This window comes from Accipiter gentilis, chromosome 29, assembly GCF_929443795.1.
Source record: "Accipiter gentilis chromosome 29, bAccGen1.1, whole genome shotgun sequence".
NCBI lineage: Eukaryota > Metazoa > Chordata > Aves > Accipitriformes > Accipitridae > Astur > Astur gentilis.
This window is the reverse complement of record NC_064908.1, coordinates 5,401,600-5,424,589: the sequence shown is the minus strand read 5'-3', so window position 1 is coordinate 5,424,589 and position 22,990 is coordinate 5,401,600. Positions and strand designations below refer to the sequence as shown.

Below are 22,990 nucleotides of genomic sequence, written 5' to 3'. Positions count from 1 at the left end.
TTACCATTAGAAAACGTCTCAAGGATAACGTGTTGCTGGAAGTGTCTCTCCCCTGTTTAACATTATAAAAAAGTGATTTAGAAACAGTGTCCAGCAAGGAGCTCGGTTGGTGTCACACGTCAATGGGTTTGACTCCGCTGCCTTTCCAGCCTGGTGGAAATTGTCCCTTTGGCTTTTTCTCCCCCCCACCTCCCAAAAAAGCCAAAAGCTGAGGTTTGTGTCCAGTGCTATCAACTCCTCCATCACCCTGTCCAAAGCATCCCGTGTCTCGCAGCATCTCCAAACCCCCTCCGGTTTCGTGCTCTGCGTTGGGCTGGCTGGAGCCCCATGCGAGAGGGAGGAAGCGCGTTACGAGGAGCGTTAGTGCAGCCCGTTAGTCTGGGGAATCGGGTCCTCGTCCTTGCCAGAGCAAAACCAGTGTGTGCCAGGGTGGGTTGCAATCCCCAAGAGGAGCTGTATGGACGCTGCACAGCCATGGTCTTCGGGAAGGTGACTGCGACCCACCAGTGGGACTTGCACCACTTGGATTTAGCAGCCAAGCTGGTGGTAAGCCCAAATTTTGGGTGTGCTTGGGCTGCTCAGCCTCACCCCTGTGTCAGTGCGCCTGGGTGCGGGGAACCCTAGCAAGGCACGGCACAGCCCCAAGGTGCTGAGTACCTGAGGGAGTGTGTGGGAGCCTGGGGGGACACAAATGGTCAAGAAGGGGCTGAGAGAAGCCTGGGCAAAGCCGCAGATCCCAAAATTGGTGTTAAAACACTCGGGGATCGCTTTTGGGAATTGCGCCAGAAAATTAGCTCGAGCTTTGCCCTGCAAAGGAAACTGCCTGGCACCACCCATCCATGGCTGGGAGATGTCCATTCTTCATCCCGGTCATTCTGGGAAGGGGACAAGGCATCCCAGCACTTCTTTTTGCTCCCGTGTGGGGACAGAGCCCCGTCGCAGTGCTGGACCAAAGCCGGAGAGCCCCCGGGTGAGCGTGGGGGTGGGGTGCTCAGGGCATGTGGAGCCCATCACCCACGGGACTGAGGGGAGACGAATGCATCCCACTTAGTGAGAAACGACGCCGGGTCCATGTGGAGGGGAGGACAGTGGAAGGGGAAAAGAGGGAAACGCAGTCGCTGGCTGTGCCTGTGCTGTCCCGGGAGGCTGAGGGCAGGGATTCAGCAGATGGGACACGGGATGCCGAAGCTCTGCAGGGACCGTGTCCTCCTCGGGGAGGTCGATGTGTGCGGAGGAGTGTGCACGACATGCCCACGGCCACCCGCCTTGCGTCCCCGTGCCCTGCTTTCCCCTTCCCAGAGCCCTCCTACGCCGCATTCCCTTTGCTCTTGTGTCCCCAGCATTGACCCGGCAGCGGGGTCCGGTGCAGCCCTTGCTCCCAGCACCGCTCCCGGCACTGCTGGCTTCACAAAGCTGGGGAGCATCACCGGTGCCGCCGCAAACCCACCCGGGTGCGGGTCAGGAAATCGGCCATAAAACTTGAGCTGGTTTAGTTTCCTTCTCCATCTAATCGTATTTTCTTCCCATCCACCACCTCCCACTCCACTGGTGCTCGCCGTGAGCCGGGGGACAGTGACGGCCCTGCTGCACCCCAGATATCTGTTCGAGGGAGCTGCAGTGATGCCCTGGCTTGCAAATCTTCCCGGAAAGCCTAAATCCGCATCAACCGCCACAGCCCGGTTTGCATCTCCCCAAGGGCACTGCACCCTGGGCTGCTGGAGGGTGATTTTATGTGCTTTTCCTTTTTTTTTTAAAAAAAAGGCTGTTTTTTGAGCACAAATATAAATACATAAGGTCATCGGCCTCCCCTCCCGGCTCCCCCTCCCCCTCAAGCCTGCAGACATGTTGGGAGCCATTAGGGCTGGCCCCGCTTTGCTCAGAGGCATGTTATTCATTATCTGCATTTTTAAAAGCAGCAATAAAAAGCGGAAAAATGAAAAACACCGGCCGTGGCCTAATGAAACTGTCATTCAAAGGGGCTGATCGTGCTTCCTGCCGCGTGGTGTGATCTGAAGGGAACCTGGACCAGGGGCCTGTCCCGGCAGCCCATCAAACGCACCGCGTACAATTTCAAAGCCCATGGCCTGGGGAGCGAGTTTGCGTTTCCCCTTGCTGGAAACCTTATTCCCCTTGAAATGATGAAATATTTCAGAGGAAATGGGGAAGGGGTGGCGGAGGGAGCGCCGGGGATGGGGGAGGGCTGTTTGCTGAGCCCCAGCTGTAAAACAAGAAAGGGTGGTTATAAATATCTGAGCAGGTACCTCGGCCGTAAATCTGCCGGCCGGGCATCCCTGCGGGGCGGCTGCCGGCTCCCAGCGGCCGGAGCACAATCCCACAGTGTTCCCGCGGCAGGGCTGGGGGGCCGAGAATCCCCTGGGGGATGTGGGAGGCAGGCGGGCCCCTTCCTGCGGAGAGGGGGCTGCAGACCCGAAAGGGATGCGAAATGCACGGCGGTGAGTTTTGGGCTGGTGCTGCTCCTAAAATCCTCCATCCTGGTGTTTGATTTCCTCCAGGAAGGTGGGTGAGGGGAGAGCTCACAGGGATGTACCGGCTTTGGTTGGGGGATGCCTCCCCAGCAGGTACAGTGCATGGCATAGGGGTGAAAGGGGAGATTTTGGCCAAGGCCATGAGAATGAGCAATTTTGGAAACCCCCAAATCCCACCCTCACAACTGTGGTACCCAGGGTCCGAGTGCTGAGACCCTCTGGCAAACAGACCCCTCTCAAGCACCCCCCAAATCACAAGATGCTTTGGAGAGCTGCTCTCCCACCCCCTGCACCCAGCAGGTCAGGACCATCATTTTGGTGTCAAACCTCCCCGAGACCTCGCACCAACACGGACATCACACGCGCAGGGACCTCCATCCAGGAGGAATGCACCAGCTGACACACCCCCAGGTCCCAAAATCCCCATCAGAGCAGCGCTCCCCACCCCGGGCACACCCCAACGGGAAGGTCCTCAGCGGGTGGGACGGGATGCAGCGGCCGCGGAAGCAAATACGAGGACGGCAGGGACAAGGGGCTGCAATGCGAGCGCCTGCCAGCAGCCAGGAGGGACTGGGATTAATCCTGGAAGCGGGCTGGGTGACAGTGGTGACGTTAAGGTAGCAGGCAGCCGAGCTGACAGGCAGGAGGGCTTTGGTGGGGGCTCAGCCCCAAGCATCCCTCGAGCTGGTGGGGAGCAGCCGAGGGTTAGAGGGGCTCCTCCGCCACTTTCCCTGAGGACGGAGCTGTCTTTGGAAAGCGCAGAGGGTTTTCTGTTCAGGCACAGCGGAGACACGAGGAGCCAAAACCTCTCTCTTGCTTTCAATTCCTTTTCCTTTTTTATTTTGCAATAAGAACTCAAATGTCTAGAGCAATTTGTGGACTTAATCACTCCCTGAATGTAACATTTTTTTAAATCAAATCAGCTGTTAAACAGCACAAGCATATGAAACCAGTAAAACTTCTATCTCTGTTTGATGTTTTACAATTTGAAAACACACACAGGAAAAGGACAATTCTGGGGGTGGTTGAGTTGTCAGGTTGTTGGGGTTTTGGGTTTTCTTTGCAAGACAATTGTTCCTGAGCCGAGGCCCCGATGCCAAGTCAGAACAGATCGCCACAGTCAAATCTGTCCCCTCCATGTCCCTCCCGAATGCTGCCGGTGACAGTGACAGTAACAATTCCTAGCGTGGGGACATCCTCACCCCTCTCTCTCCAACAGAATGGAGGCAGGCACGGACCTCTGCCCACACCCGGGCACAACCGACCCCTCAAGCATCCCTGCAGCCACTTTCGCTCCCCGTGGTTGAGCAGCGACGCATCCCTGCACCCCGCAGGTACCTGCAGCATCCCTCACACACACACCAAATTTCTCTGATCTCAGCAAAAGGAAACGCCGCATCCCCAAAGCTTGAAAAAAACCCCCTTCATCAGGCCAAGAGCAAATTGCCTAGGGAGGAAGACAAGCCATCCCATACCCCGACCCATGTCCCCACGGCCAGGTGATGACTCGCACCTACCTATGCACGTCACCCCGTCGGAGTGCAGTAAAAACTTGACGTGGCAGCCACACTTGGGTCCCTGGTCGGTGTCATCGCAAGTATGCTGGCAGCCCCCGTTCCCGTAGTTGCAGGTCACTGCAGGAGGCAAAGCACCGGCTGTCACTCGGAGCCCCAGCCCTTCTCTTCCCTGCCCAGCATCCCCAAGCAGTAGCATAAAGCCAGCTTGGAAAAACCTCGTCTATACCCTCGGAGAGATCCCTCCCTCCTGGATAATTTCTAAAGCCCTTTGACTTTCCCTGCAGGATCTTGGCAGATGCAAACTGTTATGTGGTTTCTCACGTCTTCCCGTTTGCATATCTGCTAAATGCCACCGGTGGAGTGGGAGCAAAGGGGACTGAATGGCTGGTTGCCCCTGACCCTGGATCTGGTGTTACAGGGAAGGGTGGGACTTTCCCGAGCTGTGGAATGACTCAGGTGCTCCTGGGAATCCCTGCCAGCCCTCCCCGGGGGGCGAGGTGTACTCTTCATTTAGCTTGGAGGGAAAATAGGCTTGTAGGATTAAAACTCCATTTCATCAGCAATTTTACACGTTTGCTGCAGACAGCAAATGAGAAACAAAATAAAAATAATTGCATAAACATGTACATATCTATTTAATAACCCTGGCAGTGCCAGTGAGATGCTGGCAGGAGATTAGACAGGCTGAGAGCACCAAGACCCCCAGGGAAAGGATTCCTGCGCTCCTGCTGTGTCGATTGTACATCTCCCTGTTCATCTCCCTTTGGGAAAGCAAAACGGTGGGACAGGGGATGCCGCGCCTCTGGGACCCCCTTTAGCTGCCATTTCAGCCTGCTCAGTGTAAGGGCACGATGTCTCGTGGGGACATGGCAGAGCGGGATGCCAGACGAAAATGAAGCCAGTGGGCTTCAGGCTCGATAAATCAACTAGTACCACGAGGGGGTCAGGGCTTTGCAGCAGGGCCAGGAGGGGTCTGTACCACTGGGACAAGGTTAGGGGTCCCCAGGAGGCCATATCCCCATCCCTGGAGCATTCCTTACGTTTGCAGTCGCGTTGGTTCTTGGTGAGCTCAAAGCCAGGGCGGCACTCGCAGGCGATGCCCCCCTTGGGGGTCTCCCGGCAGATGTGGGCACAGCCGTGGTTCTTGTTCATGCAGTTCATTCCTTCTAAAAGAGAGAAGGAAGCAAAGAAAAGCTCCAAAAGCTTGCCAGCAATGGTCCACGCAGCAGAAGGATGTCTGGGGTGGGAAAGGGAGATGTGGGCAATAAGGGGAAAACCTTGCAAAGCTAGGACCTTAGTGGGGACAGGATAACCCCATGCAGTGCCTTGAAGGGCAGCACCTCCTGGCACAGAGTGGGTCAGGAAGGTGGGCAAAGCCACCCTGCAACCCTGAACCTTCGATTCCCTCCCATTGCCTTGGGTAAGACCCCACTCCCACACCTCGGGGCAAGCAGCGGGTGTAGAAGCTGCTGCTGCCCACCAGCCCTGCCTGGCATCGACGGGACGGAGCGATGCATCTCCTTTTTGGAAGATGAAGAGGATGGGGTGAGCATGTTTGTGATTACAGACCCCCGGGCGGGCAGTCGTGGCATTGTTCAGCCAAGCAAAGAAGGGTTTGGGGGGACAGAGCTGGCTGCTGGTGGGGAGAGCCATGGAGCTGTTCTGCCAGGATGAGCCCCGGGGCATGCCCATAAGCTATGGGATGCATTGACAGCTTGGGAAGGATTCACATGCTGGCTGCCCCTGGGAAATGAGGGTTTGGGGAGCTGCTGGTTTCCATTATCAGAGCTGCCATTTCCCCCTCACTGACTTGTCCACAGCCCCCTCTCACCCTAGCCTCTCCTGGGGCATGGGGACAGTCAGCTGCAGAAAGCCAGGTTCAGTGGATGCCGAACAGGGCATCAACAGGCATTTATGAGACATTTAACAAAATCCACAGCAAGCCAGGGATGGCCCTCCGGGAGATGCAACTGCCTGCTCAGGGCCTTTTTCTGGCAGAGGGAGGGGGTCTGCTCCTTTCCAGGCACCCAGTGCTGAGCCCACCATGGGGTAAGCAGTGCCAGCATCAGGATGGAGGACTGGGCAGAGCTGTAAGCCTGTGGGGTGCCAAGAGCCTGGGCCAGAAGGGCAAGGGAAGATCCTTATGGGGTCAGGGCACCTTGAAGGAAGATGCTGAAATGCGCCAAGCATGCACAGAAAGGGTTAAAAACCACAGGCTGGAGCCTGTGGGTGTCCCAGGTAGCTCCCCATCACCTGCCTGGCAGATCCTGCCTGGCTTGGCTCCAGGACAGGGCGATCATCTGTAATTGCAGTGGCAGTCGAGCCCTCTGTAATTAGAGCCTCCCGTCTCCAACCACACCAGCCCTCCCTTCCCTGGCCTCCATGCTGGGAACCCCCAACTTGTGGGGAGCCCCACTCCATCCCCCCAGCACCCTCCAGCCTGTCCCAGGGCCAGGAAGGTGCTGCGAACCCCTGCGCTCCATCCAGCCCTGCCCTGGGACCCCCCGGGACATGCAATGCCCCAGAGACGCAGGGGACAGCCAAGCGCTCCCAGCCTCTCCGCTGAACATCGGCTTTTCTCTCCTCCTCCTTTTTATTGCTTCTCTTTACTACCTGGCAGCAACTCCACCACGTCCCAGGTACCACGGCAGACACAGAGACCTCCGAGGCTGACCCTGCCCTGCTGCACCGCTGCTCCCCTTCCTGAGATGCCACCTTCCAGAGAAGCCAGATCCCGACAGCCAGCAGTCTGCAGGGCTCCCCCGGCACATCCCAGCAGAGACACAAGCTCTGGTGTCCGTGTGCCCTGGCTCCCATCCAGGCCGGGACGGCCGCAAGCTGTTTTCCTAAGACTCCCCAGATGATTCCACCCGGGCACAGCACCCTCCACCGCTGCACAACACCAGGACACAGCAATCCCTCAGTGCCTACAGCCACCGCCCGGGAAGGGATGCACCCCCTTTAATTCGTCCTCTCCGTGCAGCATTGTTATCTGCTCTTGCACCAGCGCAAGGACCCTGCTCGCTCCTTTTGCTTTCAGTGGCTCCGCTGTCATTGTCGGGCTGAGCACGACAGGGTTTAAAGGCACCAATACACAGCAAGCTCCAACCCTTGGCCTCTCCTTACTGGGAGGGACTGGCTGGTTTGAGGGAGAGGGTTGTGGTACTGCAGCAGGAGGGTCCTGGGATCCATCTCCCAGCAGCATTTCATCCCCTCTGCATCAGGAGGGAGAGAGGAAAGCAAGAGGGAGATTGAGAAACAGAGAAAGAGCAGAGGAAAAGGAGAAAGCCTCCTGCGAGGGTAGGAGAAGAGAGACAAGGAGCTGGCAAGGACCCCAGAAGGAAGGAAGCAGTCGTAACAGTGAGGTTTAGCTCTCTAATACCAAATGCTTCTGCCTTGGCAGTACCCAAGGAGCCAGGAGTAAAGTCAGAACAGGCTTTAACATCAGACCCCAACTGGCCTCAGCTCTCCGCTTTTTCCAGGCTCATAGCCCGGGGACCAGCTGCAACCCTCCCAGCAGCCGCTCCTGAGCCTGAGCTCAGGGACCACGTAGCAGCTACGAGATCAATCTCGGGGTGCAGAAGCAACACAGACCTCCCCAGCCTAACAACACTGCAGACTTTCAGCTCAAAAAATGAGCTCAAAACCCAGCACCTGCATCCCTGTCCCCAGTGGAGGCCACCCACTGCGTCACTGGGACGAAGGAGCAGCCAGCTTGTCCCTCCTGGGCACACAGGGGATGGGGACATGGGAGATGCCACCTTGGCCACTGAGCTGTCCTGGGCTGGGCGAGATCCCCCAGGGAGCTGGAGGGACCGATGCAGCTGGGAAGGGGGAGGGAAGAAAGTAAAAACACTCAGCAGGCTTTGCCAAGCAGCAGAGATAAAAATCAGCAGAGATGCAAAAATCTCTCATTTCCTCTTATTTTGGCTAAGAGATTGCTCCAGACGGCAGCAATTTAGAACTGATATCAAGACTAAGGGCTCGGTGCTTCGCAAGACCTGGGAGGAGAAGATGAGTCTTGCAGAGTGGTGTGAGGATCTCCGGGTACCTTTTATTTAATAAAATGCTCTGGATATAGGATTAACATCCTCCGTTTGGTATTATCGTGCTTGATAAAGGGCCCTGCGAGGATTTTGTTATGGAGATGTTTATTAGCCCCTTAGTATCCTCTCCCAATGTGCTCATAATAAATTTGCTTTTAAATTTGCAGCACCAAGAAGGGTCATGAACCAGCACCGGCACCCAAAGCCAGGCACTGCGCAGGGATGGCCAGGGATGATGGGGGACAGACCTGCCTGATAAATGCAGAGGATGGAGGGTGCCCTGCGGCAGGGAGATGCCGTGCACTAACCTTCGGGGCGCTGGATGCAGGTGTGCTGGTTGTCGCTGAGGAAGAAGCCCTCCCGGCAGAAGCACTCGTAGCTGCCCATCATGTTGACGCAGGTCTGCTGGCAGCCGCCGTTGCCCTCCGAGCACTCGTCCAGGTCTGCAAAGTGAAGGTGGCAGGGAGTGAGCATGGCACGGTGGCACGCCGAGGGGATGGGGAGCCGGGTTGCCGATTTGCTATTTACATAGCAAATCAGTTCTGCTTTACATCCGTGATCCCTCAGCTAGAAGAAACGGGGATGCTTTAGGGCTGCAGGGGATGAAGGCAAAACGTGTCAAGGGGTAGGTTGCAGAGGCCATACAGCTTCCTTGGCTGATGGGCAAAAAAGGTCTTATTGTACAGATGGGAGCACCAAACCACAGAGAAAGGGATTTTCCTTGACCTGGGACCCCCAAGCAAGCCGTGACCCCTTTCCCCAGAGCACCCAGGATGCTCGGCCGGGATGCCGGTTGCAGCCGTCCCCTGCTCCCAGCCCCTCCAAGCCTGTCGCCGGCTGGGGATGCCTGCACTTCATTAGGGGAAGCTGGGAAACCTTAGCCCAGAGCAGGGATAATTACTTGTAAGGAGACTCAAATCCCCGGCAGCTCTGCTGCCCTTGTGCCTGTTTTGGTTTAACAAACCAAGACTGGAAGGGCCTCGAGATGTGCACCCATGGCAGCAGCAATGCCCTCGCCCCGGGCTGCTCCTGCTCCGTCCCTGCAAACCCCTCATTTAATGAGGAGCCCGTTGCTCTCTCCAGAGGATTTTTGGGGACAGTGGTCCAAGCTGAACCCACTGGTGCCCCAAGGTGCCAGAGCAACCGGGATGCTGGGCTCAGGCAGAACGGCAAACCTCTGCCGTGGCCACCCCTGCCCCCTCCGCCTGCGGTCCCGGGGCCGGGCGACGGCGTCGGGCTGGGGAGCGAGGGGCCCCGTGCCAAAGAAAACCTCCCGTGAACTCGAGCGTTGCAGAGCCGGCAGCCGAGGGGAAAGCTGAGCCCCGCCAGCATCGGCCACTGGAGACACCGGAATAGCGTTTTGGTGATGGCACGCGCCGGGGGGAGGGGGGGGGTCCCAGCCCTGCCCCCCCCCCAGCACTGCCCTCCTCCCCCGGCGGCACGGCACGCACTGAAACCCCTTGCTTTTGGGCAAAGAGATGGATGGACGGATGGATGCCCGAGCAGCGTGGGTGCCTTGCACCATGTGCCCCAGCTCTGGGCAAGCCCCAGGGATGCTGCAGCCCTGAGGGATGCTCGGAAATCAAGGCAGGGGCTGCAGTTCCAACTGGAAACTGCCGCAGGAGCAGAGCCAGGAGCACCCCACAAACCCGCTACCTTGGAAAGGAGATGTTGAAAACATCATCTCTCACCCGGGTGCCCGTGGGGCAGGCTAGAGCTGACAGCCGGGCTGCAGCCAGACACAAAAGGGACGTCTTCTATGATGGCAGGAGGCTTGCAGCTTCCTCCGAGGCTCATCCCAGCCAAGCTATGTCCTGCAGATGCCAATAACTCTCCTCAAATCCCCCCGCTTATAACAAGGGCTTAATGTCTTGCGACTTCTCCTTCAAGCTCCGCACAAAAATGAGGAGGCAGCCGTTCAAACCCAATGGCTGAAATGAGACTCTGCTGCTCTAATACCTGTTTTATTAAATACGACGGAGATGGGCAGAAGCCAGCAGGGCCCATGTCAGGACGGGGGCTCGAATTCCTGTCCTGGTTCAAAAGGTCGCCTGGGGTGGGTGATGGGGGGGCCGCTGGGCTCTTGTGGCTCGACCACTGCCCATGGCACCAGCAAAGCCTGGGCATGACCCTCCACTTTGTTCTGCTTCTCTTTCTTTTGGCTAAGAGGGGATGCTCGCAGGCTGGGCAAAGCACAGTCAGGATGGGGGGGGGGGGCAGGAGGATGGGAAAAACCCACTGGGGTTCATCCCTGCTGCCCGCCGAAAGCAGCCTAGCGCTAAGCAAACCCAGCCGGAACACAGAGGGTCTCGACATCCTCATCTGTAAAATGGGTTCCAGGGGATAAACCTGCACCATCTCTACAGCAAAGCAACACGGCCGAGATGCCCCAGTGGGACGAGCCGAGGAAGGGCTCAAGGGGGGAGCCGGGGCTGCCCCCACCCAGGTCCCCCCTCACCCGGCTGCTCCCCAGCCACCTCCATCCCCTCCCGTCCAACTCTGTAAACACATGACGTCTGCGGCTTGCCGAGCCCGGCTTTCCTTTCTTCTCCTTGGGCTCATCCTCCCCCGGGAGAGGAAGGCAGAGCCGCCCGCCCGCGCCTCCTCCCAGCTGTGTAAATCTCCCCCCTCCCCAAGGAGGCTGCAAAGATCCCGGTGATGGTGGTTAATGCAAAGCGTATGTGTCCATAATCCCTTCCCCCTCCTCCTCCTCCTCCCAGTGATGAGCTCATTAATGACCTCTCTGCAGACACTAATTAGAAAATAGCATGAGCTCCAGGCGGAGGGAAGGCGGGCGGCCCCGTGCCCCAGTGATCCCACCCGCGGGTGCTGCGGGAGGAAGCGGGTGCCGGGGAGCGGGAAGCCCGGCCAGCCCCGGGGCTCTGCCGGGAGCTTTGGCTTTGCCGCAGCCGGATGGAGTTTGGGGCGGTGGGAAGTGGCAGGGAGGATGCATGGCCGCTCCGTAGGCAGATGCCGGGTTTGTCTTGGCCCGGGGATTATTTACCCAGTCCCTTTGCTGGTTCCCATCCCCACCATATTTGCTATTAACTCATCTATTTTGGCAGGTGCAGGGCTGACCTCAAGCACGAGCGGAGCAAGCGGCAGGGCCTGGGTGAGCCCCGCCGGCTGGTCCTGCCTTCGGCAGCGGAGCAGAGCTGCCGGTCCGGCTGCTCTCCGCAGCAGGATGAGGCCGCGGGGAGGCTGCGACTCACACCCAGCATCCCCAAACCCAACCCTCCCAGTTTTGCCTTACCCCAGCATCTCCCAGTCTATGGATGGACTCATGGAACAAGTTTTCCTCCCAGCACAGGGCATCCTGTCCCAGCATCACCCCCGTGCAATGGGGAGCAATCCTGTCACCAGCAAGCCATCATGGTATGTGACATATGTGCAGCCGGCTTGCTGACCCGGGAGTGCCACCGTGGTCCCCCGTCTCTGCAAGGGGTCTGGGGGGGTCAGAACTTAGGAGGTGCCCGGTAAAGAAAGCCAGCAGGCTGGTCCCAAGGTGTTGAGTGGCTGCAACACACCGGCATCCCACCCCAGTGCGTGCCGGGGGCCCGTCCCTCACCTAAGCAGTTGTGGCCGTCGTGTGCCAGGCGGAAGCCATCGTAGCAGGTACAGCGGTAGTTGCCGGGGATGTTGACGCACTCGTGGACGCAGCCCGCATTGTCTTCCCGCTCGCACTCGTCGACGTCTGTGGAGAGAGGAGGGCGGGAGAGCTGTGGGGCTGCCCTGGCTGAGGACGGACAACTCGCTGCAGGGGTGCTGCTCCCCATCTCCAGCGTGTTTGCGACCTGGCTGATATTGTGCCCTGGGCTCTCTGCTGTCTCTGCTTATTCCAGCACGTCCCCAGCTCCATTATTACCTACAGCATCCCTCCACACCCTGCAAAAACATCCCCATCGTCCCCAGTCTAGGCCCTGGACTTCCAGCTAACCCGGTGCCTTAAAGCCTCGGCACAGCGCCCTGCGCTGGGAATCACACGGGATTTCCCCACAGTGGTGGGCAGAGCAGCCCGTCTCCATGGCGAAGCCTTGCTGTGCCTGGAGCGCGCTTTAATCCCTCTGCTATTTGTACTCAGCCCATCCCAAGCCTGGACCCGCTCCGAGCAGAGCCGGGAATTTTTCCCCTGCCCCATTCCTGCTTTCCTGCTGCTGCTCCTCCGAAGAGCCCGTTTTCTTTCACTCAGCTGCATATACCTATATCTATATCTACATTTACATCTATATCTACATCTATATCATCTATATTTCTATATCTTATTTTTAAGAGTCTCATGTTTTAGCTGCTAACACAGTTCTGCAGCCTCTGGGTTGGAAAACCTTCAGGAAAAAAACCCCAGCTTTGTTTAAAACAAGCCCCAGGTGATCCTCCTGGGCCTGGGCAGCCCCAGCCTTGCAAACATGGCTCTTTGCAGAGCAGGGGAGGGAGCACGACGGCTGCCACCGCCACCAGCAAGGACGGTCACATTCCTCTCCGTCCCCATGCACTGCAGTGTCAACAGGCCAGGAGTTTGGGGCAGAAAAAGGGCAGAAAAGGTTTGCAACGGGCTGGGGTAAACAAGCAGCCTTTTTGCAAGGGCAGGGGACGTTGCCGATGAGCCACCGCCTGCCTTCGACCTGCCAGGGCTGTCACTCATCAGAGGGGCTCTGGCTCCGGTGCCGGTGGCGTGCCCCTACCTTTGCAGTGCTTCCCGTCGCCGGTGTAGCCGGACTTGCAGATGCACTTGTAGGACTTGGGGGTGTTCTGGCAGATGGCATCGATGTGGCAGTTGTCGGTGCCCTCCACGCACTCGTCGACATCTGCAAGGGGAGAGGCGGGGGGGAGCGATGGGGAGAGCCGGGGGGAGGTCTCCCCCATCTCCCCATGGGAGCCATCGCTTGAAGTGATGAAACCAAGCAGCCCTCCGGCTTTTCAACCAGCCCATGAAGCAGAAAGGCTCGAGGGAACAACGCTGCCGCTTTGCTCCTTAGTGGCTTTGCTGCACCCAGCCCTGACGCAACGGCTGATGGGCTCCCTGTGGGACACGGTGAGCCGCTGAGTCCAATCCCGAACAGCACTACCTGTGTCCCCGCTCTCGTACAAGCCACCCTGAGACTCCCCAACCCTTTCACGTGTCTGATGATAGGAAACACCGCTCAGGCGCCCCTAGTCCAGGCTGGAGCCAGCCCAGGCAGAGGTGAAAGTCTCTGTCTCCAATTAGCTGTTTCCTGAGCCAACCAGTCACCCAAATAATCGTCATCGCTTTCTATTCTTAGGCGCTGAGGAATGTGCACGAATTAGCAGGGACCGCATGAAATAAACCTGGGAGCTGGAAGCGGGAAGCAGGAGGGAGAACTGGGAAAAACACCAAGGCTTCCTCAGGGACACAGCCAAAATCCGCAGACCTCCCATACCCCCTTTGCCCCTCAACCCACTTATCCGGGATGCGGTGCCGTGGTACCCGGGACATCACGTCTAGAGCACCAGACACCAGTGATGGTCTCAAGCGGCGATGCCCAAGGGTTTGCCATGGCAGGAGGCTGCAGGAGCGGAGGTTTTAGTGGTATTTGGGAAACAGAGAAGCCTTGAGCGCATGGGGTGGAGGTTTGTGAGCAAGAGGCTGCTCACCTGGCTGCTCTCTGCCTTCCCTGGGCATGCAGTACGGGAGACGTGGTGCCCTGGAGCGGGCACATCCCCCTCTCTGGCTGTCAACGCCTGGCAGCGGTGTAAGGCAGCTGGGTACCCCCGTAGGGGAGTCGGGGGCTGAGCATTGCCCACGGCCCCCTGGGTACGGGCAGGGCTCCCCGAGCACCCTGGGCTCCCCACTCCAATTCCATGGGCACGTGGGGAGCGTCAGTGCTGTTCCCGGGGGGGGAGGTTCGCCTCTACCGCCTCCCATGGGGATGGGGAGGGTCTCACCAGGGAAGAGGGATCTGAGGGTCCCGCCAGCTTCCCTGCACCCCATAAAGAGGAGCCTGAGGCTGCCTTTAAAAAGCTGCTTTTCAGCAACCTCAAGAACAGAAGTGCTCCAGAATGTCTCCAAAGACATGAAACATCCCTGCAAGCCGCGGGCAGGCAGGCAGCCCCACCAGCCCCACCGGGACGGGGGCCACGGCCGCGGGAGCGCCGGCCCGAGCCCTCTCCCGGCCACCCCGGTGGTTTTTTGCCGGGAGATGTGAGTCACCCGGCCGGGGGGAGGAGAGCTTTGCCTTTGCACCAGGGAGGCGGCACGTGCCTGCGCATTGTATAAATATTTACAGCCCGCATTCATATTTGTTATTTGACATTAGCCATGGCCCGCGGCCACCACGGCCTCCCTTGGGCCATTAATCACCGGCTGGAGGCTGACCCACCACGGCGGGGACGACGGAGGGATTGCACGGGAGACCCGCACCCCGCTCCTGACCAGCACAGTCGCCTCCGGCACCCACGGCACCAGCCGCGGTGCCTCCACGCCATGACTACCCCAGCACCTGACGGCATCCCCGGGGAGAGGCTTGCAGCCTGGCCCGTGCCAGGGGTCCCACGGGGGCTCAAGGGGGCCGGTGTTCCTTCGGGGAGCTGAGCGTGGCTAGGGTTCCATTCCTCCCCAGCCAAACTTCACATGTGGCTGCAAACCCCATCCCAACCCCGGGGCACGGCCGTCCCACCACACCCCTGACCCACCTGCAAAGGCCCCATCCTACAAACCGAAAAGCACGTGCGAATAATCACCGGTGGAAAAAAAAACCTGCAAAAGCCGCAGGAGTGCAGAGCTCACTCCTTCCCAGCCACGGTTTCAGGCTTAAAGGGCCTTTCGGCAGAGGAGGAAGCGCCTCCATCGCTGGCGAGCGCCGTTTGGCATCACAGCGACTTCGCCTCCGGCTCCAGCATCCCTCGCCGGGGCTCTCGGGTGGGTGGCGGGAGGGATGTGGCACCGGAGCGGGGGGACACGCGGGGGACGACGAGCACGTGCGGCTTCGCAGGCAGCGGTGGGTGCGGGGACTTGACAGCAACGAAGCCGGTGCTGAACCAAAGATCTACTGAATTCGCAAATCCTGGTCCTGGCCCTGCATGGTTCGGAGCCCTCACTCGGCTCTTCCCCCTCCAAGTTATAAATCACATCGCGACGCTTCGAGTCGACGGTCTCAAGGTGAGAGCTGCTGGGTCCCAGCACCCCGGGCACCCACCCTCACATACAGGTGGGAACCAGCACCCAAACAGTACAGACCATCTATCAGCCCCTATCTCCTTCCCCTAAAAACATCCAAAATGTGACGCTTTTATCAGACATCACATCATTGACATTTTCCCAGCCTTTTGCCAGAAATCTCACTTTTGGGGGGGGGGGGGGTATTTTCTATTTCTTTTTCCTCCTGCGCCCTCAAACTCAAGACAATGAACAACGTCTGTGCGGCACTGAACACAATGCTGTGCCTTTCCCGCTTGCACATGTATACTTTTTTTTTCTATCTTTTTTTTCCATTCTGTAACTTCAAAACTTCTCTAACTTTGGAAAGATTACACAGCAGCAAAAGTACAAAAGAAAACATTATAAATTTGCCACTCTGTAATTTTTCCAAAGCTGGAGACATTCTGAAAGGTTACAGGATTATAAAAAAAAGGAAAAAAAAGGGGAAAAAAATGTGTGTGTGTGTGGGAAGAGTGAATAAATACCCTCCTCGGCACCCCAGGAGCCATCCCAAGATTGGCAAAGATCCTAATTTCAGAATGCTGAAATTTTGGCTCCTAAGAAGTATCCTTCAGAAATGATGTAGTGAATTAAAAAAAAAAAAAACCAACCTCTGAAAAACTAAATTTTTGCATTTTTGTCAACGCAAGCAGCATTTTCCCACGAAAGGGAAGGTTTGCTGTTGGGACAGCCCGCTTTTCCTGCAATGAGAATTTTCTCCATCCAAAAACATGCCCGCGGCTGTGCTGCAGGTGCTCCCAGCCGCCGCCAAGGCGCGAGGGATTTCATTTTCAAGCCAAGCAAAGAGAAGATTTAAAAAAAAAAAATCCTTATTGATGTTCCCGTCCCTATTTTCTCTTGCAAAATCCTTGCTGGAGTGCGCCCTGCTCACCCCCCTGCTCAGGGGGATCTTTTGAATTCCAGGTCCCAAATCCAGGTGGTTTTTTTTGGGGGGGTTGCCAGTCAGGACCCCCTACAGACCTGCACGAATATTCAAAGATGCCCTTTTTCGCTCAAAGCTGCCTGAAATGGGCCCAAACCGGACGGCGTAGATGGGCGCATAGTGCCCCAAATCCTCAGAACCAGGGGATTTTGCATCAGGCAGGGAATTTAATTTTGATGAAGATGCCAAGTCCCATCGGGGACCCAAGGTCTCACCCATGTCCGGCAGCGCCCGCTCCCTGCCCAGCCCCACCTCCCCATCCCGCCACACTTTGGGGCTAATTAGGGCCAGTCAAAGGGCAAGAGCATCCTCGGCATCGCCGCCACGCCATGCCAGGGGCTTTGCGGGGAAGGGCAGGAGGCTGCGGCACTCACCCCGCGCCTCGGGCGATGTTTTTTATTCCGTTGTGGGTGGGATTTTCCAGCGCTGGCTGTTGGGCCCCGTTCCGCTCCAGCTGCAGCTTTATTCTCCATTTCAAAGGCAGCGGAGGCAGACAGTTTCAACGCCACTGCCATTTCGAGCGTGCCAAAAGCAGGGGGACCGCCAACCCCCCGGGACCAGCATGCACCCACCGGGGAGGTGAAGGGCTTTGACTGGGGCCGGCGGGGGACGCGGTGGCAGAGCCCACAGGCACCCGGGTCCCATGCTTGCACCCTGCCCTGCGGCGTCACGCCGCCGGCGATATGCGACAGCGAGTGGGGGAATAAAGCAACAGCTCGTATAGTTTTAGAGCCTGGATTGAGGCTCTTTCCTTACTTCCTTATTTTGTTTAAAAAAAAATAATAGATGATAAAAGATGGTTTTATCCATAGGCTCAAAGTCCCAACAAAGTTGAGGAGGGGGCCGAGACAGGGCAGCAAAAACCCACCAGAAAACTCCTAAACAAACAAAACCACTATCCTTTTTCTCTCTTCTGCGAGCGCTTCAGCTTTTTCTTTCAAATTAATTTTATTCTTTATTTTTATATAGGCATATATATTAACAGCCTGTCTGTATAGGGATGTGTGTGTAGCTGTTGGCAGGCACATGGAGTTTCCACTCGGCCTTAATGCCAAATTAAAGCTTTATAACTTCAGTAGCTCTTTTTACCAGGGTATTAATAACCACCTCAGACACTGTGGTGCAGTTTATTAATCATTTGTTCACCCAGGGAGCTCACGAGGGTGACTTGTGCTGCGCCGTGGCAGGATGGGCACGGGGCACGGCTGCGGGTGGTGACATCCCGCCAGGAGGGGATGGCGGCCGGGGGCTGGCGAGAGGGGCGGAAGGTGTTCTGCGGGGTAGCTTTTTGCAAATTGGCCAAAGATGCATCATCCGAGCTTGAGATCCTAACTCAGGCGCTCAGCGTCGGCTTATTGCCGTGCTGGGGATGCCGTGCCGGGGATGCCGTGCCAGCGGGTACCCACTCTTGGGTAGGGTCAGAGGGGATGTCTGCAACTCCGCATCCCACTGCAGGAGCCCAACGCCCCACACATCCACCCAGCTCTCCCAAAAGCAGGTGGGACCCGGTAGCTGCAGCCACAGCGCTCGGCCCTGCTGAATGATGGAGCACGGACGAAGGACGAGAAACCACAAGTTGCAGCGAGGACCTGGGGGTGTTCCCAGCCTGGTGACCCCATTGCCCCATGGCCAGACCCTGCTCTGCACTCCTCACCCTGGGTTTTGCTTCTCTAAAGCTGGCAGAACCCCAAAAGGGGCTTTTTTTCCCCCCATCAGTGCTTCCCACTCCCATGGGGGTAGAGCTGGGTTGAGCTCCCCATCCCCTGCACCAGCCTGGGTCATCCTGATGGATCCCAGATCCACCACCAGATTCATCATCCCCTGGGGTGGAAACGCTCCCTCCATCCCCATCCCACCTCCTTGTGCCAACGCCAGTCGTTTCGGCTCAATTCGGCCGCGATTTCTCCAAGGAGGGTTTGATACTCCATGTCAACGGCATGTTCATCGCCCCAGGGAATTGTCATTGCTGTTGTTCCTTTGGCTTATCAGGCCAACCAAGCCTTGCCTTAAAAAAAATAAGTGTTTGTTTGGTTTTGGCTTCGGGAGCAACAATCACAAGAGCTCCAGTGGGGAAGACAGCCTCGCCGAAATGCGGCCGGCCGGGCTTCCTCCAGTGCCGCAAGACAGAGCAAACTTTATTTGCCATCCCAGGCTTCTCCTAAAGCCTCTCGGGGGACTTATAATTTTGAAAGTGAAGGTTAAGGTTATTCATGCATATTTTTTTCCTAAATGGATTACTCCGGTGTGACCGTCTGCAAAGGAAAAATCTATATAAAAATAAAATGAAAAAAAAACCCCAGCTCCTGAGCAGTTTGGAGACAGCAATACATCTCCGCACTGGAAGACTCAAGGTGTCTGAATATTTATACTCCCGTTGGCAGTTACAAAAAAACTCTTCTTCCCTCCTTCCTAGCCCCCCCTCCCCTTTTTAATCTCGGTACAGGCATGTTAGACGCCCTCAGTCAAAGATCTCCTTTGAACTGCTGTATGTTGAAATGTTTACAGTTTTACATTTCATATTTCAGAGGGGTGGAGGGGACAGGCACAACAGTCGCACACTGTGAATGCATGAGAGGGAGGAAAGCAGAGGCCAAGGGGGAGGAGGTTCGGCAGAGATGGGAGGGGAATCAAACGGCATCTCCACGCTGCAATTGGAAAATTTTAGACTCCTAAAAAAAATTATAAAAAAATAAAATAATAATCCCTGGCGGTGTAGGCTCTGCAGGTGCATCCCCATCGAGCCCAGCCCCTCGCGCGCGATGTGGCTCCGTCCCTGGGCGGCTGCATGGCACCGGCCAAAAGGGCCGGTTTTACCCACAAGTGACCATCAAGCTGGGCTGGGGCTGTGGGCCCACTCAGGATCTCATGCTGGGTGGGTGGCCAGGGCTATGGGAGTGCCAGGGGCTGCAAACTGGGGTGCTGGGGTCCCCCAGGGAGATCCTACATCTCCCTCCCAGCCCCGTTCGCCTGGCACCATCCGAGGGGACATGCAATTTGGTTGCAGGAAAAAGTGGCGAATCCAGGAAAAAGTGGCGAATCCTGCCACACGGCTCCCATTATGGGGGTGCTGCCAGAGGAGCGTGGCCAGGCTGGATCTGGGTGCTGACTGGTACAAGAGGAGGGTGCAAATCTGCCAGCCCCTGGGCTCCATCCTCCCCAGGGCACAGGGAGGGAGCGATGCCGGCTGACGATGGGCAAGGGCCCTGCTCCGCTGAGAGTGGGAGCTCAGGACAGGCTCTTCTGCCTGGCAGGCTGTGACACGAGGTGATGGATGACAGGATGGGACTAGAGGTGGCATTACCTGTCCAAAAAACAGGGGAGCTGTGGGTACGGCAGCAGCTTGGGGCTGTTCGGGCAGCTTGGCATGGGGACCGGGGAGAGACTTCATTCCAGCTGAGTGCGTGTTGGGACCCTCCCCAGGGTCATTTGGATTTATATTGTCAGTTCTCCTCTTGAAAGCTTTCCTAGCCCTAAACTGACCCAATAAACCCTGCAGACAGCCAGGTCCTCTGGCAGACACCCTCCAGGCCTGGCAGACGGCTCTGTAAATCCTTCCTTCCCTACAGACTAAACTTTCCGGGGTAATTCAGCGGGAGAAATGACCCAGGGAGCCCTACCCATGGCACGATGTTATCACAGCAAAACAAGCCCATCCAATGGGAGAGGAGCCGTCCCCAGCCTGTGACAGTCACCTGGCAAGGGTGGCTGTCCCCTGAAAGGGCAAAGGCTTTGGTGAGGGCGGAGGGGTGATGTGTACCCCATCCTTGGGTCACCACCCCGCAGACGCAGGTGATGCCTGGTGCTTTTCGGAAGTATCCTACTAAAACATGCCCCAGGCGCACAGGTTGGCTTCGAAAGGCTCAATGACGCTTGTGCATGCAGCAAAACAGGCGATAGTGGGTTCCTAGGAAAAGCACAAGTTTTATCTGCTATCGGTGATGCTGGGTCTGAGAGTTCAGCCTCATCCAAAAAGGACCATGTCCACGCCTGCCCAGAGCCCTCGCGACCCCATGGGCACCATCCTTCACCCCTCTGTGGCCGCTTCCCCCTCCCCAGCCCGCAGAACCCCCCAGCAACAGCTTTGGGGGATTAAATCTCTACTGCAAGCCCCACGGCTGCAGAGTGGCCGGATCCCCTGGATCTGCTCGGTGCCTTCACCGGGGACCAAGGAGGAGCCAGCTCCATCCCGGGTGTACGGCGGGCGATTTACCCCGGCGCAGGATTGAGCTCACCTCTCTCCACCCCCACTCCACCCCTCTACTTCCCCGAAGGGATCTGTCAAGTCTCTGCACGATGGAATTTTACTTTGCTATTTTAATGCAATTCTGGCTCAGGCTTAAATGGAACTGGAAACCAAAAGGCCTTAATAAATAAATATTATGATAAGAAATGAAAGCAATGCATACACTCAAGATAATTTGAGGGGGGATAAAAACCTAAGCATTCCTTTCTAAGCCTAAATCATAAAGCTTTACGTGAAGCTGGACGCCTTCTTACCAAACCTTTGCCCTGGAAAAATCTCCTCTGTGCTTGCCCAGACTGCCCTCCTGAAAAGTCGCCTATTGTTTTAAAAACACTTTAAGCCAGATAAGACAATAGCCTTGAAATTCCTTCTAACTTTGTCGGTGACAGTGCTCGGGGCGAGCATGTGCGTGGCTGAAATATGCCTATTACTAATGCCTACAAGAGATCTTTAATTATATCCTGCGCTCCTATATTTCATTCACACTCTATTTAATCTCACTGTACGCATAAACACGCAGCTACTACAATAGCAAGAGCCCAAGCTGGTTTTGATAAATCTTACATACTGTTAAGCGCTATGGAAAAAAAAAAAGAAAACCCAACAGATTGTATAGATAGTGGTGAATTAAGGAGAAAAAACCCCTTCGAGACAGCCAACAGGATCATGCACATAGGGCTGTGTGTGTTTGTGTGTGCGCGCGCACTCCTGCGCGTGTGTGTAGAGAAAAATCTGAGCTAAATATAGAGGTGCTATAGAAAACCTAAGGTATAGATAGCCCATACATAAAGCTACATGTGTACGTTTGTGAAGGAGAACCTCTGGCTCAATACGGGAGTGGTGAAACAGAAAAGCCTGAAGTTGATAACGACGGGACATACCTCTCTTTTCTAGAGATAGGGAAAGAGCTCCAGTATTTTTCAGGCTTTGCTGTGTTCAGCTACCCTAAGTTTTGTGCAGCCCACACCCCTATAGCCCAACATTTGAGATTCAACACCCGCCTATGTAAAACACACAAACGCAGATACAACCTCCCAGCATTACAGATACCCGCTCTGCCGTCCCTTCCCTCCAACCCAGCCCGAAACAAGCCCTCCTCGCCCGCACCGCCGTGGGTATTATCCCCATCTCACAGACACTGCAACCCCCAAACCAGAAAAGCCCCCCAAGCCCCTCCAAACAGCAACATTTTCCCTGTGATGGGTGCAGACTTGCTCGCACCCCCTCATTTTCTGCCTCTGCACCCCCTGCCTTGAGATAAAGAGTCCGAACCAAAAATAATAAAGTGTAAGAAATGCAACTCATTGAAGAGTTTACAAAAAACCAACCCCAATCAAAGGCAGCAGGCAAGAATGTCTGCAAGCAACATTTAAAATCCCCTCCACTATTTTTTGTTATTGCTGCTAATTTCTCCAGCCTGCATATAAAATCCCAGATCTAAAGAGGAGGTCCGGCTGCTTAATACACACATCAAACAGCAAACCTTCGAGCTGGGAAGATTTTCTCTTACCTTGACTGGCTTTATTTGCCAGCGTGTTTCCAGAGTGGAGGAGAAAGAAAAGGATGGAAAATCCAGCAATCTGCAAAGCTCCCATTGCAATCCCAGTCTGCATGGAGGAGTGGGGGCAAGAAGGGGGGATTTCTAGTGCTTTAAAGGAAACAAGAGGCTGAGCATGCGAAAGGGAAATCAAGAGGAAGAAGGGGCTCTCTTCTTGCCGTGTGTGAGACAGAGGGAGGGAAGGGAACTGAACTGATGGAAAAAGCTGCTCTGGGTTCAGTTTGGGGCTCTTGGTGTTGCTAAAGAGGAGAGAGTGAGGGAAGGAGACCCAGGGCAGTTGGAGGAAAGTGGACTCTATCGCCCTCTCTCTGGCGGCTGCTCTGATCCCTTCTCCTTCTCCTTTTTTTTTTTTTTTTCCTTAAATAATCCCAGCCAATTCCAGTTTTGCAAGAGAGCAGCAGCAGCAGGAGCAGCAGCGCTGGAGGGGGGAAGCAGGCGCCTTGCCCTGGTGCTGGGGACCTGAGAAAGGGGAGTGGAAAGGAGAGCCCCATCCAAGCAACGCCCTTTTTCTCCCAGCCTTTCTTTCTTTCTATTTGGCTTTGGTTACTCCTTCCCGGCTCCCCCCCTCGCACCCCCAAGGCTGGGCTTTGCCTGCAGGAATTTACAGTCTGCGCTGGAGGAGAAGGGCCAGTAGCCATGGAGACTGCTTCCCTGGGAGCAGGGAGGTCAGGCGGAGACCATGGGCGATCAATGCATCAATGCAAAGCCCCCCGCAACCCCCAGACCCACCCCGCACCTCGCAGCCCCTCGGCCAGCCGAGGGCTTGGGGTGGTGACAAGGGGAGGGGGGGAGCAGGGGGAGGCGTATGGCATGGGAAAAGGCACTGGGTAGAAAAGAAAAGGGGAAGGAAAAATATACATATATAGCTAAGAAAAAAAAAAGAAAAAAAAAAAGAGTTTGCAGATGGCACAACCTGGCTGGGCTCGGCAGCTGCAGGAGCGTCTTGGGGTGCTGGGCCCATGGAAAGAGGGACCGGAGAGCAGCTCTGCTGCTTGCAAGGGAGAGATAGGGAGGGGGGACTGGAAATAAAGGGGGGGGGGGTGG

The 22,990-nt window shown here is 56.4% G+C and overlaps 1 protein-coding gene across 1 annotated transcript in view; it reads right to left on the bottom strand.

Moving 5' to 3' along the window:
• Positions 1 to 21,983, bottom strand: part of SCUBE3 (signal peptide, CUB domain and EGF like domain containing 3) — a 35,850-nt gene extending 13,867 nt beyond the window's left edge. The window contains exons 1-6 of the mRNA XM_049831711.1: positions 21,899 to 21,983; positions 12,729 to 12,851; positions 11,618 to 11,743; positions 8,358 to 8,492; positions 5,044 to 5,169; positions 4,004 to 4,120 (exon numbers count right to left, since the gene is read on the bottom strand). Coding sequence (XP_049687668.1) covers positions 4,004 to 4,120; positions 5,044 to 5,169; positions 8,358 to 8,492; positions 11,618 to 11,743; positions 12,729 to 12,851; positions 21,899 to 21,983 — 712 coding nt within the window. The remainder of the gene's footprint in view (positions 1 to 4,003; positions 4,121 to 5,043; positions 5,170 to 8,357; positions 8,493 to 11,617; positions 11,744 to 12,728; positions 12,852 to 21,898) is intronic.
• Between the last annotated feature and the right edge of the window lie 1,007 nt (positions 21,984 to 22,990).